Source organism: Eurypyga helias, unplaced genomic scaffold (genome assembly GCF_000690775.1).
Source record: "Eurypyga helias isolate BGI_N326 unplaced genomic scaffold, ASM69077v1 scaffold22922, whole genome shotgun sequence".
NCBI classification, from domain to species: Eukaryota; Metazoa; Chordata; class Aves; order Eurypygiformes; family Eurypygidae; genus Eurypyga; species Eurypyga helias.
In genome coordinates, this window is record NW_010236888.1 from 38,362 (window position 1) to 53,264 (window position 14,903).

The 14,903-nt window shown below is 39.9% G+C and overlaps 1 protein-coding gene across 1 annotated transcript in view; it reads left to right on the forward strand.

The window, feature by feature from the left end:
* Positions 1-3,052: 3,052 nt before the first annotated feature.
* Positions 3,053-14,903, forward strand: part of BMPR2 (bone morphogenetic protein receptor, type II (serine/threonine kinase)) — a gene marked incomplete at its 5' end in the record, with an annotated part of 47,441 nt that continues 35,590 nt past the window's right edge. The window contains 2 exons of the mRNA XM_010147263.1: positions 3,053-3,283; positions 4,542-4,721. Coding sequence (XP_010145565.1) covers positions 3,053-3,283; positions 4,542-4,721 — 411 coding nt within the window. The remainder of the gene's footprint in view (positions 3,284-4,541; positions 4,722-14,903) is intronic.

Below are 14,903 nucleotides of genomic sequence, written 5' to 3' on the forward strand. Positions count from 1 at the left end.
GGGATCAGCATGAAAACTGTAGTTGTTGGGTGAGTAACCTTTGTTTTTTCTTGGAAAAGTTTCCCACTGAGATCATCTGACAGTAAGTTGTGGCAAGTTAGCTTGCATTTTTATCAGTTTGCTAGCAAACAGATAAAGACAGAAAACCAGTCAAGATAGACGCTCGGGCTGCTCACGGTGGGTGTTGTGCTTTCTCAGGCTCGCCCCTTCCTCTCCTCTGCAGGTATTCTTACAGGGCGATACATTTTTTTAAAATTGGAAAAGCCTTTGGCAGCAACTGTTATTTTCAGTAGTGATGGTTGGACAGCACCTAGCCCAGCAGTTAACAGATTTTCTTTCTTTGACTGTCTTCTGCATGTTCTTGCCTCTCAACCTGGATCCCAAGGGATGTGTAGAAGGGTGAAGAGACCAGAAAAGTAGGCAGTTAAAGCTGTCTGCCTCTGGAGCACTGACGTGACATATGTAACTATATTTCTGAATAGAATCAAAAATAAAAGGTGTTTTTCTTCTATTAGTTCAGAGGTTAAGATTTTTTTTTTTTTTTAACTTGTTGAAGTATTATAAAAGTGGACTTTCCTGGAATTACTTTTTTTTTTTTTTAACTTCAGGTTTTTGATAAGGAACCCAAATCTGTGTGGCTGTTTTATATATTCTGTTCTTTTAAATTTATTTTTCACAATAAAGGCAAATTATGAAAGGGCTGATCTTGCAGCAATTTGAGCATTCTGTAAACAACCAACATCTCAGATGACCTTAGTCCCACACAGCTACCACGTGCAACTGATTTTTAAACCTTGGCAGTGTCACTAGGAGCAGATACATTGTTATTTCACAAGGCTGTAGCATTCTGTCCCATTCTCTCTTGAAAATGGTAGTACTGTGATGATTTTTTCTCCTGTTGATTTCCAAAAAGTTAGTCAGCTCCAGTTCTCTTCGGGCAGTGGAGTACTGTCCTTTCATACATTGTTTCTTGGCCAGTCCCATGTCATGGAGCAGAGAATGCAGGACAGATGCTTCACGGCTGGCATACTCAGCTGTTCCTGAGAATAAAACTACTACGTGCGACTGGCGAGTACTGCTTGAGGCAGCATATGCTAGCTGTTAATGTGTGACCTTTTTGTCCTCGGTAACCTGACTAACTTGACTCATTTAGAAAGGAAAAAAAAATAGATAGGAAATATAGGCAACTGAGTTTCTGAATGTCAAGCCCCTGCTTTATAATAAATGTATTTTTGACTTCAAAACTCTAGTTCCAGATGTAAAGCATTAACTGACCAGTGCACAGAGAGGTGGGTGAGTAGCATGGACTGCTCGCCAGGTTACTGGAGTATGTGGAGCTGCAAGTGATTGAATTACAGTGGCTTAAGAAGTTCCTGTCTCCTCAGCTGAGAGTTCTACCGCCACTGAGCTGACACGCAGCTCGACTGATCCTACACGCCCTACCAGACCACTAAAAAATAAGCCAAGTTGTGCTATTTTAGTTATTGCTGCCACAGAATAAACTGGGAGTCGCTGACAGACTGCTTTTCTGGATGGTGCAGCTATTTATGGTTGTCTCAGCCTAAGAGAATTTTGAATTTTGAATCCTTACTGAATAGTAGCGGCCTTAGAAGAGAGACACCTATCTGAGTGTCTTGGTTTGTCTTTCTATTACCCAGTCATCTGCGATGGTGAAACAAGGAAACAGTGTTTTTGCAGTAAATCTGCCTTGCTGAAACATGGTTTCTTCGGGGACAGTGCTGCAGAATGGTCAAATAAATGAATCCTCAGTGTGGAGATACTTTGTACGTGTACAGTACCTTTAACAATTTGCAATTACGTATGCTATAATTTAATTTTAAGTTCAAAATCTGTTTTCCCAAAAGACCAATCTACTCCACCTTGCATCTTTTTGCTACCACTGCTTTCATGGGAGTTAAAGAACTGGATGAAACCTAGTTGTTGAGATACATAGTACAAATTCTTACTGTGACTGGATGTTTGCTGAGCTGTACTACTGAATAATGCTTAAGTGCCTTCTAATTACACATCAAGCTTTCCCTGCATCTTATAAAATGATTGAAGGGAAGAATGAAAATACTATAAATAATATATTCACTACAAATGTAGGATTTATTTACCTTGGACTTGATGCCTGTCTGAAGAATGTACTGTTTGGGTGTGTTTACTTTTCCTAAAGAAAAGATGACAGAGGCATATCAGCATGATTGTGTCCTTTCATTGATGTGATATAAACGAAAAGCAGTAATCATATAGATAAAACTTAGGAGTGCTTGGGATACTACATTTTTGTAGTTTGTTGATTAAATATTGATGTAAAAATCCGTATGCTTTTTGTGGGTGGTTTTGGTTTTGTTTTAATGAACAACCCCAAAGATTTTTCAGGGGATCATGGGTATTTATTTTTGTGGTCTCTTTGTATGTTTTAGAATGTTCCTGCTGGACATTGCACAGGGAGACTTTACACGCAGCGTTGCTCCTGTTTACAGGCAGTGTTTCCCAGCATGGCTGGTCAATCACATGGGTTTTACTCTGCCCTTAGTATTTGTGTTGGTGGTCATTAATGAAGTTGTGTGAAAGAGACTGAAGTGATAGTTGCTGAGCAAAAAGAAGTAAATGTTGGTGCAGTGGCTGGATAACATGTAGGAAAAAATAGAGAGGGTCAATGGAAAGAGAGTGGAAAAACCCACTGAATTAGGTGGACACTGGGTTGGTTGGCAGTCTGTCTGAAAAGGTTTAGGATCTGGAAGCAATTAAGCAGTGCGTGTAGTTGCTGAAGAAACCAGCTAACAGTTGCGTAACTTATGCTTGAGGGCAAATTATGGGGAGTATGACGTGAAATTTTTATTCTGCACCTGTGAACTTCAAACATTTACACATTCATTTTGAAACATCTGCTGAGGATTTTTTGTCTTCTTTATGAAAATAGCTTTGGGATAGACCTCATTTTTATTTCTGACTGTTGGAGTATAGTTTAAAGAACAGATAGGTGAAATTCAGAGTGGTTTGGAATGTAGGTTTTCAGAAGACCTTAATCATCTTTTTATTAAAGTTAATATTTTATGCATAAAACCATTGACAAGAAATACTTCTCTTTCTTTGTCTAAAGCTGCGCAGAGTGAGGAGCGGCTGTGTGCATTTAAGGACCCATATCAGCAGGACCATGGAATCAGTGAAAGCCGAATCTCCCAGGAGAATGGCACAATTTTGTGCATGAAAGGTAGTACCTGCTATGGACTTTGGGAAAAAACACGAGAAGGAGACATACATCTTGTAAAACAAGGTACGTGACATTGCAGTGTACGTGCAGTATTTTTGCTACTCTTCACTTTTTTGTGATCTAGCCAGCTGATAGGAAGATGTGCAGCTGCAAAGCTTGACATTTGGTTTGTGCATTGCACAAATGCCCAATTCGAAACTTTCCCTTTAGCCGTTTTCAATATGAACAGAAAGTGTGTTTGAAATAAATGACCTCTAAAGGAGACCAAAGAGATCAATGCACAGCTGAAGGAAAGCACACTCCAATTGCTTGTTAATTAGGATGTCCAGAGGAAGATGGCTTTCTTGAGTATATCTCAGTGTATGTATTGATGTAATGATAAATTTAGAAATAAGTGCTTCACTAAATATAAATGTATAATCATATTGGCTGGATGTTTGTTTGCAAAGGCAATGACAGCTATAGCCCCAAACTGTCACATATCACAGACTGTCAGTTCGGTGCTATTCTGTGGAGAGAGTGATGGTAGGGAGGGGTGAAGGGTCTTGTAGTTGCTGGAGACGTGTTTTGTTTACCATTCTCAGGGACTCTGCTCTTGGTTACTTGGTCACAAGTTACTGTAGTATAAGGCTGAATGAAAACTGGTATTTACAAACATCCTGTGCAGTTGTACTCAGTGTTGTTGTTTCATGTTTGATCCAGTAATCTGCTGAAAGAAACAGTCTGATCGCTCACCTCTGACCCCACACTGCCTCTAGCCCTTCCAGGCATTTGTGCATAAATGACATTTAACTGCAGTTGACCATACTTGGGAAGGAACAGTTGCTGCAGGGAGAAAGGGGCCTGCCCTAACTGAGAAATAAGTTGTGATCCTGTAGAAGAGTCCAGTGAAGTTGACAATGAGGAAAGATGGAAATTTTAGAAATTATCTAAGAGGCACAAACTATGGACGCAGTCTGTGGCCCAGCTCTAAGGAGGAGACTAGGTCAGAATTTCATTTAGACTGTGGCCCAAGGAGTAGTGATATTGCCTGCGGTATCAGGAAAATAGGGGATGGCATACTTCTGCTTAGAAGGCTCAAGAATTCAGGTTTTGTCATATTGAGGTTGACAGCTGGACACCTCTGATACTGGCCTTCATCGCTGCCTGTATTTCTTCGTCTTGGTAATGGTAAATTCTGATTCTTCAGTTTTCAATTTAAAAGGTGGTAGTTTTAATTAGGTAACATATGTATTTCTGTAGGTGTGTTTAATTGTTCATGCAATAGAATTAATTTTACACCTCCTTTAAAAAGATTTCTGTTACTAACCTCTTTTTACAGGTTGCTGGTCTCATATAGGAGACCCTCAAGAGTGTCACTTTGAGGAGTGTATAGTTACAACCACCCCTTCGTTGATTCAGAATGGAACATACCGCTTCTGCTGCTGTAGTACGGACTTATGTAATGTCAACTTCACAGAAAATTTTCCACCTCCTGACCCTACTGATACAACACCTTACAGTAAGTCAGGCATTTCTATCTCTGTCATTTCATGGTTTAGGGACGTGGTACTGTGAAACACAAAACCTATGACCTTTCTATTTATATGCAACAGAAATGGCAAACAGAGCAGAGCTTTTCCGTATGAGGTTTATTATATTTACATATTCCACAGTGCTCTGCAAAGAACAAGTTAAATGCTTCCGAGATAATTGCTTGTATAGGCAACTGCTGAACGCAGATTCTATTTTTCAGAATGGTTTCTAATCTTGGGTGCTTTGGTATTTGGATGCCCAGCTTCAGAAGCCTGTGTATTCAAAAGGATTCAGACTTCTGTGAAAAACAGGCCAGTAAGTTCGTTAATGTTACGGTGACGTTGAAAAGCCTGGCCTGACTATTCAGTCGTGGTTCGCATATGGCTTTGAGCGGTAGAACCGGTCTTGTATCAGGCTGTTGAGATTCTCTCCAACAGTCTTACAGTGCTTTGAAATCTTTCTTTTGCATATCTCTGATAGAGATTAGCTTTGGCATAACGTTCAAAGAGTGTTAGTTTGAGCAATGTAGTTTTCTTCCACATTAGACTATCTGTTCTTTATTAGGAAATCAGCATAGCTTATGGATCCAAATCAAGGGATCAGACCCCTTAACCTCCTGTTACAGAAGCAAGATCACGACGAGCAGACACACTGTATGCTGTATTTCAAGATTTAAGAGCCTGTAAAGAAGCTGAGTTAGTGGCCTAATCTAAACATTTGGATAGCCTTTTCTAAGTAAGATTTTTGAAAGAGAAGTTGAATAGAGGTGGGTCAATGGAGGCACAACTGTTTCTGTATGTCACGTGTTCTTTGTCAATGGAAAGTGTTTTGTGAAATGAAGATGTCTTTAGTTTGATAGTATTTACAGCTCTAGAATGCAAAAAGAATAGTTTATGTTTAGGAATTACCTCTAAGATAGTGAAAATACTGCTGCTTTCAAACTTAGCTGTAGGATGGAGTTTTGTGAACAGGTTTGGTCAAATTGAGGGCTTGGCGTGCTAAAAAGAAAGCAGCCTTTTACTGGGAAAGTGTGGATGGTATAAATGGTTAGAGAGAGTTGATAAGGCAGGCTGCCTTTTGGCTGATAGCACAATTTGTAGAACCAGTAAATGATCACCATTTGGAACTGGTGCCTGAGCTCAGTACTGTGCATTGCAGAACAGACTCTCCTTGACTCTGATAATAGTCATCTGATTGGGCTCCTCAGATGTGACTGGAGTTAGTGCTATGCAGGGGAGTTAGACAGGAGGGAGAAAAGGTGTACGGGTAATTCCTTGCCTCTTTCTATCCCCCAGAATAGGAAGACAGGGTTTATACAAAACAACTTGTGCTCATGCCTCTCCAAGGGTGGCAGTTACAGGCTGTATTATTAGTTCAGTTATTGGGTGATGAGATCTTCACATAATTTTTAAGTGGAATGTCTAATACTGAAAGATCAAGCTTGACTTGCAAAGTCGGGGGGGGGGGAAATTAAATTTGTAACGCAGTCCTTAATTCACCCAGCTGTAATTGAGTGCTGCAGTATACATTTCTCCTGACGCAAACTGTCCTGTGTTCTTGTGTCACCTTCCATTTACATGATACACACATTTGGCTTTAGGCATAAGCACAAGCAAAGTAGGTTGCTGCCTGGCACAGTTGTCTGTCTGCTTCGACTAGGTTAGGTGATGGAGATTGGCCGTTCCAGCAGCAAGGATGGCCTCATCCGCCACTCTGGTGTAAAGCACTACTGCTACTACATCCCACTGAGATGGAGCTGCTCCTGGCCATGTAAATCATGTTCACTCGCAGCACTGTGGAGACAGAGGATGTTCTAGGAAGCTGGAGGGGTGAAAAAACAGGGAGGCTGTGGCAGACCAACTTGCGCAGCATTACTGACTCCCTTTCCCAGCCCCCTCGACTCCGTCTAGAACCCACTTTGATGCCGTAAGATTTAGTTTTGCCACCTCAACACTGAGGACAGAATTCTTGCTTTGGCAAAATTCAGTTTTTATGGAATTGTTGGGAAGCTTTGGATTACCTGCTGGATACCTTGCTTGGACACACTTGCAGGCTTTCTATTAAAGCTGTCAGAATGCTTTAGGGACATTAGCAAGCTTAGCTGCACAGGCTGTGGCAGTCTGTATTACCAAACAGGTCACAGTCACATGGGAAATCTTCTGCAGTGGGTTATTTCAGCATAGCCTGTGAACTGTAAGAGCATTATTTCAGCTATATTTTTGATAAGGCACTAAAAATGCTGTACATGAATAGTTCTTGCATGACAGAAAGTAAGGTGTGTGGTCTCCTACAACTCCATTTACGATCCTGTGAATTACAGAGCAGGTGTGAGGGTGTATGGTTACTTCTGTGAAGCCTGATGAATTCAGCCAACAGTTAACTAAGTATTTGTAAATGTTCCTCTGCTGATTTCCAGTATAATCACCCAGAATAAAAAGTTCCTGGAACAACAATTGGGAATTCAGTTATAGTTTAAAAACAAAAGAACATGGAAGCACTACTGATGAACCTAGTCAATTTAAAACTTCATTAGTAAGGAAAATTTTTAGTGTTCCTTTAAAACTGTTTCCTTGCAGCTGTATGAAGATCTGGGGAAAGAGCAGAACACAGGCTCTTGAGCTAATTCCATCTAGAAAAATAATGGAGGAATAAGAAAATTATATGATCTTTTGGTTGCATTTTTCTGTAGGACAACTAACGGTGTATTGAGAGATGTAGCTAGACTGTAAATGATTCAGAAAGACTAAAAGTAAGTTAAATAAGATCTTAATAAATGTTAAATATAACAAATTATTGTTATCGTAAAATGTAGCAATTCTCTTAAATGCTACACTTAATTTTTATGTTGTTCTTGTCTTACAGGATGTCAAAACATGTTTATCTTCCAACTATATCTGTGTAGAATGAAATAACTTTTTTTTTTTTTTGTTCATACTTGGTCAGGGCATAATTTTAAGAAATCCATATTATCTTGTAACAAAACTTTTTCTAAAAATGAGAAATATGATTAAGGACAAACAGGTTCTTGAAGCTTTAAATTTAATCCTTACTGCTTCTTAATGTGCAGCTGGTAATTTAAAACAATCATACATCTGAGTAGTCATAATATCTTTCTATTCTATCTTAAAGATAAACCAGGCAGATTTGAGTAGCTGTTGGTTGCAAGTCCCTCCAGCTAGAATTTTGCAAATGCTGCAGGATGGGGTGTAGTCTAGAGCCCACAGTCAGGAGATACTGAAAAGGCAAAGATGCAGATAGCTGTTTCCTGATGCCAGGAAACCTACATGTTGGAGGATGGTGTTTATGTCTTACCTGAAGATTTGCCTGTGGAGTTTGTTGAAGCCTCTGAAGTAGTAGTTCAAAACCAACCTCTCATCCCAAACCTAAGCTTGCACTTCTGGGGAAAAATACACTCTTTTATGCATTGCTAAGTCACTCATGGGTAGAATCATTATTCTTCCATCTTCTGCTTTCACAAAAAATTGACTTAAAAAAAAAATCCCTCTTAGCTTCAGCCAGTATGTGTATATACCCCTTAGCCCGACATAAAAATGACCAATGATGGCTTCCTGGGTAAAGGTTTTGAGATATGTGTTTTCCCTGTTGGCTCTGTCAAATGTTTATTTTGAGACTTGTTAAATACCTGCCTTTTATGTTTACAAAATGATTCCTAAATTCCGAGTCTGTTTTGAAGACAAATTCATTAGTTCTACAATCATTCCTAATGGCCATTTAAATAGAATTTAAGTAGCTAAAGAGGTAAATGATCTCCCTCATTGGTCATAGATCTATTGCTGTAATGAAACATTCACATTAAAATAACATCAAGATGAAAGCAACAAAGCCATTTAAATTTTTTTTTCCTCAAGGCTGCATTCCTGGCACTGCAAATAAATTGATCTTACAGCAACTGAGTGTTAAGAGTATGTTTTTGTATGACAGGTGATGTTATTCATGATGTATGGAAAAAATCCCTGGCAGCAACAGTTGAGCGTTACTGGTACATATTACTGTTGAAGTGCTGTAGGGTTTTTCCTCGTGGCAACAAGTGGTGGCTGCAGTTTTAAGAGGATTTTGAAACTTCTGTTAAGTAAGAGGACTGAGATTTGGATTTAAAGAAACTGTCTCACACAGTGAAGAAAGTTGGTATTTCTTTATTCTAAAACACGGATAGATGGGTTTGTCTTTCCACTGCATCATCCTGACCTGTCTTTGCCAGCCTTCTTGCTACATATATAAAATACGTATATAAAAGTCTGTCTTTAAGTACTCACAGAATTCTGGAATATTTGAGGAAAGCTACCATAAAAAAAAAAAAAGGTACTTACTCATGTGGGTGGCTGAGTCAGGTTAACCAAGGTAGTAATAGTTTTATTTAACTATTGCTCTTGAGAGACAGCAGTTAGACTCATGTTGCTGTGGGCACATGGCCCACTCTAGCTCCCACTGAAGCTGAATTAGATCATGTTAGGCTAATTTTGGAAAGCTGTAACTCACTCTCAGTTGGTATCTTGAGCTCCGTTTTTCCAGAGAGCAGTATCCGATATTCATTTGTAATTGAAATGCATTTACTTCATCTGAGTTCTGCTTGCAGTACCTGATCAGCCAAGTTTGTAGCCAGTGTTGGATCTGGTCTTTCATTTCTGATCTGCCTACTCTAAGAAAATGCTCTGTATATAAACATTTCCCCTTACTTGCACTATAGGTTTTTTTTTCCTGGTGATTTGGATGTGTAGTAAAGGGGAAATTGCAAAACTTTTCAAGGAGCCAGACCTTAAGTCTTGAAAGACGGAGATGAGACTGATCCACATGAAGATTAAAACTAGTACCCTTGAAATGACTGGGAGTCAGTCAGGCACATCTTCCCTTCAGTGAAGAAATAAGGCATTAAATGTCATTAATGTATCTTCACTATATTATAAGGCAGACGAGGAAATACGAAGACAGTAATTAAGGGCCTTAATATCTATTTTTTAAAAAAGTTTACTTGGAGGCAGCTAAGTTATTTGGTGCAGGAGGCCGATAGTGTGCCTCCTGGGAAGTCATTCTAGGGCACTGCAGAAAAGGAAGATGCTGAACTGCTGAAGGAGATAGAGATGAATGTGCATGGAGATTTCTAAATATGTATCTCTGTTAAAAGAGATTATAGGCAGAGCACCTAGTAGAGGGGAAAAACGAAAAGTGTTTTTTTTCTTGGGAATAATTCCTTAAGATACTGACATAATGATGAAATATTTGACACTTTTGGCCAGCTATTTACGTATGTGCATTTTCTTGAAACTTCAGTTGACTTTCTGTCTGAAATATAATGCATGTTTAAAAGGGATCCTTGTATTATTTATTTTTTTCTGTTTATCTGGTTACAGGAAATGAATTAACTGTGGGAGGGGGTTGTGACACAGGGTGCACATTGCTAGATACTTAGCGATAACACTGTGGAAATGTGAGGCAATTAAGGCTATTTCTTGTGTTGTTGCAACTGAAGGAAAGGTGATAGTATTGTGGATTAATTTAGGGGAGAAAAGGTAGAAGTGAAGGTTGTTGCAGGGAGCAAACCAAGTATTAAAGCAATTAGTATAGAAGGCTCTATAGGAATTCAACTGAAAACCTGAATTTCCATAGAATCAGTGGAAGGTTTTGCAAGTCACCCAAGCTAACTGGTAATGCTTGTTGAGCAACTTCAGTTCAGGGATTCTCATTAGAAATTGATGTATCAAAAGCAGAATCTCTTCAAGATTGTTGGTAGCAGCACTTAGTGTTTTAACTTCTAAGACATCACAGTCTCCTGAGGTTAAACTTGCATCTTTACAGAATTTAAAAGTAAAGCTTTGATGTGCAATTGGAGTCTGAATATGAAACATCAGCTGTGAAGGCAAAGCCTACTTAGACAGAAAATTGTACATGTAAATTTTTTCTCTTGCAGAAATGTTTATTCACGAAGGTGAAATTGGAGTGTTTTACTTGCACCGAGATTGAAATGTTCTGGATATGTTTGAAAATATTTTAAAATTTTTATTATGCACCAAACCCACAAAATGCTGAAATGCTAAAGTCAGAACAAACATGTTTGAAGAAGGAGGAACATTTCAAATATTATTTTTACGCCAAAAATGCCCCTCTTTTCCTGAGTACATTTCCTATTGCTTTGTCAAGCTGCTGTTTGGAGTATACTTGACAGGAGAGCTGTACAAGGTAACTGCAGACCTGTGTACTGTGTTAGGACTTGGAGGTCCGAGAACAAAGACGTTGCAAAGTTCTTTTAAAAATCTGCTGCAATCTAAAAAAGAGCTTTTTGGGTGCAAGGTGGGATTTTGTCTTTATCTTGACATTGCAGTAGTGTGTTTGTGAAGTGTTAGAGCCATACCTGTGCTTCGTTTCAGAGGGCTAAAAACATTTTACTTTAGAGATCTCAATTCTTCAAGTAAATGTGAATGTAACTTTTAGCTTACTTGTTTGGTGTGATTGTCTGTTCTGCATCTTTGTTATCTTTGGAGTGACCTGCATATTTCTAGAACTACACAGCAAATATTTTATTCGAGTTTAAGGTCTAGAATGAAGAGAGGAAACATCCATTTTCTGAAATATAATCAGTGATTTTTGCTGCCTTCAATAATGGTGAAAACTATTTTAATCCAACCAGTATCTGTAAATAGGCGATTTGCGGTTCTTGTATCATGTGCTGTTCTTGAGATGCTAATTTGCATCTCTGCTGGAAATTAGTTGCTTATCGTTAATATGCTTTATGCACTTCTGAGAGTTTAAAGATCTGCAAATATCCTTGGGCAATACAAATACAGTAAATATATCTTTTCCACTTCCTAGGAAAGCTGAGTGTTGTCTGACTTTCAGATTGTTGTGTAATAAATTCAGTGTCTTGATATTTGTTGTGACAGCGCACGTTGGTGCTTTACTGTGAATGCCTTAGAGGTGTGAGGCTAAAGTAGATAAGGCTCCTAAGAATGGGACTCTCCAAATACGTTGGTGGAAAAGGTAGTAGATACAGAATGGTTTTGCCTCATCTCAAGGCCAAATGGAGAGCAGGCAAGGATGTTATACTTTTTATGTCTTTATTCAGATGCTGCAGTACGCAATGTAATACATGCATACAGTATGTACAATGTCAGTGTTACTCTAAACAATCCTAGGCTGCTGTTATTTAACAACCCAGGTAATTTGAGCGATAGGTAGGAGCTCTCTGGAAGGCAGGTTGACGTGTCCGTGTGCTTTCCGGGGACATTCTAGATTGACAGGCTTTGTGTTGTGATAGCAGGAATAGGGTCCCAATAACTATTCCGCCTACCCCAAAAATTTCAAGACTGGGTGCTGTAAATTTCGACCCTTCATAGTGAGTTACCACTACACCACCATGGAAGCAATCCTCCTTGGAAGACTTGTGAACGTGGTTAGGTAACTCATCCCAAGAACGCGCACTGGCTGAGTTAGCCAAGGTACTGTACACTGTAGTCATTACTGAGCAAAATTAAAATGCTATTTGTGTTTTGCAAAGGTTCGACTTGCCTGTGTCCCCGTGCTTTTTCGAACAACATGTATTTTCACATCGGCTTTGTTGATCTCCCCCTCTCCCTGTCTTGTCATGCGGAAGGCTATTGCCGTGAGCAGGAGTGGTGGAAATGGCCGTGCGCAGGCTTCTCCGCTCCTGCAGCCCCTGACAGAGGGCATTAGCTTCAAAATGCTACAGCTGCATCTCCCTGGGCAGGCTGGGCCTGCTAGGCTTGCTGAGAAGGCTGCTCCTCATAATCCCCTTCTGCAGTGTTACCCTTGGAGCGTTCCTTGAATTTGATTTTTAGCATGGCTCTACTCTGGTTTTCTTTAACAGAGTGGAAATGAATGGAATTACGATTGAAAGGTCCAAGAACTCGGCAAAGCTCCATTATAAAGCGCTGCCGGGTGCTGCCAGCTATTGCTAATGAATTCCCACCCCATCAGTGGTTTTGTCTGTCCCCAGTACAGTAATGGTGAGCGGGGTCTTTGTCCACAGGCTACAGACGTAGTGAGAGGCAGATGTGGGACTGGGACTGTTAAGCACAAAGCAGAAGTTTGCTTATAAATATTGGATCTGTTGCTGGCTGTTCAGCACTATTAAGCTCATCTGTGCAGACCAGTGTTTAGGTCTTGGAAATTCATGTCGTCTTCTTGCTCCTAAATTAGGCATTTTCACTAATCCTCACTTGTTTCTGTCCTGTGTGCTAAGCTTCCTGACTGAAATCTTATCCTATATCATGGTTTTGTCCAATACATTTTACCCCCTTGATTTTGGAACTGGTACAATTTTGAAAGCAAGCTGTACATTCTTGGCATTTGACATACACTTAGGATAGGCCCTGTTAACCCAGCTGCTTTGAGTCTTACCCGAGTTGCATCCGTAGCTCAGCACCATGGAATTCTGCCTTCTCAGAGGAGACTGAAAGTCCAGACAGACGATTAAAAGATGTTGGCTCTTCAGAGTTGGTCATTAATCACTGTTCCTTTTTGAGCCTTTTTTGGTTAAATTTTTTTTCTTTATCAGGAAAATATAGTTATCCTGAAAACCCATTACATTACTTAACATTGATTTCTGGCTCCTTTCTTTATGGTACAGCACGCAGCGCATCTTCGGAGCAGGCACTGTCTGGAGGTAAAACACTACTGATACTTCAGTCTGGCATAGTCTTAGGAGCTGTAGGTGAATAAAGCATTTGTTTTTGAAGTGTGGTACATGGTTTCTAAGAACACCTGAATTGCTTTCAGACAAAGCATATGAACAGCCGGAGTTACGTCAGGGAGATGTGGGGCAGCTCGTGCAGAGGCTGGAGCAGTGCAGGCAGTGGGCAGAGGGGCACGTTTCCCCCAAACCAGGGAGCTAACGCCGCGGGGCAGCACCATGCCGGCCTGGCTGCTGGGTCAGGTCTGGCTTGCAGGTGCTGCAGTCAGAGCATGAACTGTCTGTGCTTGTCTTTGTATATATGCACAACATGATTGTTCTTTATGTGAGTGGATTTCTTTTTATTTCTTCCACAATGGTGCTGCTGAAGCATCTTCTACTGGGAGTATGGAAAAGGTTGGGAGCTGGACTTGATGTAAGCTATAGTTTGTCTCCCTCCACTGTACAGACAAAATCTCAGCGTGTGGATGGGTTTTAATTGTGTTTTCCTTACAAAGAAAGGCTTATGTCCTTTTTATTAGCAAAGTGAATGGCAAATTCAGGTAAGAGTCACAGGTTCACAATTCAAACACCTGAGGCAAACTCTGTAATTCTGAAGTTTCAATAACTGGGCATCTAGTTCCTGGCATGTGTCCTCCTGGCTATCGATGTTTCCATTATTTCTGAAGAACTGAGCTGTCAGGGCTGTTTTGAAGCCACAGGGATGTGAGGTGATCTTTTGCCTTTCTGGCTAACGGAAACCATGTGCTTGAAAAACAAAGAGTTCATAGAGTATCCAGAGGAGCCAATGCGGACAGAAAGGCATCGCGTTGGTGTGCTCCTTGTCAGGTTACCCCTTGTTATATACCAATTGCAGTTTTTATTCAAAGCTGTTGCTTTCAAGGCCAAATAACCTGTATTGTTGCTGTCCAAACAGGAGATGATGACAGTATATTCACTAAAATCTTCATTAAGATTCCCGTGAATGTAACTGTACTATGGAAAGGCCTTCAAGCAAACAGAGATTCAGGTTGATACCAAAAGCCTATTTACATTTGTGTGGGTTATACAAGCAAGAAAGCTTACTGGTGTTAATAGGGCAAATCAGAGGGAGGGCAATTCCTGAAAATGTTATAAGGAGACTTATATGAGATCTAAAGACTAGTGTTCCTCAATCCATAGCGACTTCTGTATGTCTGTACTGAGTCCTTCTTTGTGTTGTTTCATTTCAGCCTGAAGTTTTTGTGGTGTTACTCTTTTCCAGTCACATTACTGTTCTGTTCTCTTTGTCTGATAGGTTTGGGAATATTCCCTCTGTATGTATTGAAATAGCTGTTGTTGATGTTTACCAATTATTATTTTCCCTGTTTTGTATTTAATAAGTAAAGTGAAGAGTGCTGTGTTGCTATGGACACTAATATCTAAGCATTGGAGTTGGGAGGCTGAGCGTTGTGTCTATTTTTGTGTGTACAAAGGCTTTCCCTTGCTGCAGTTCTCATTAGAACTGAATTTGTGATAGGAAATCTG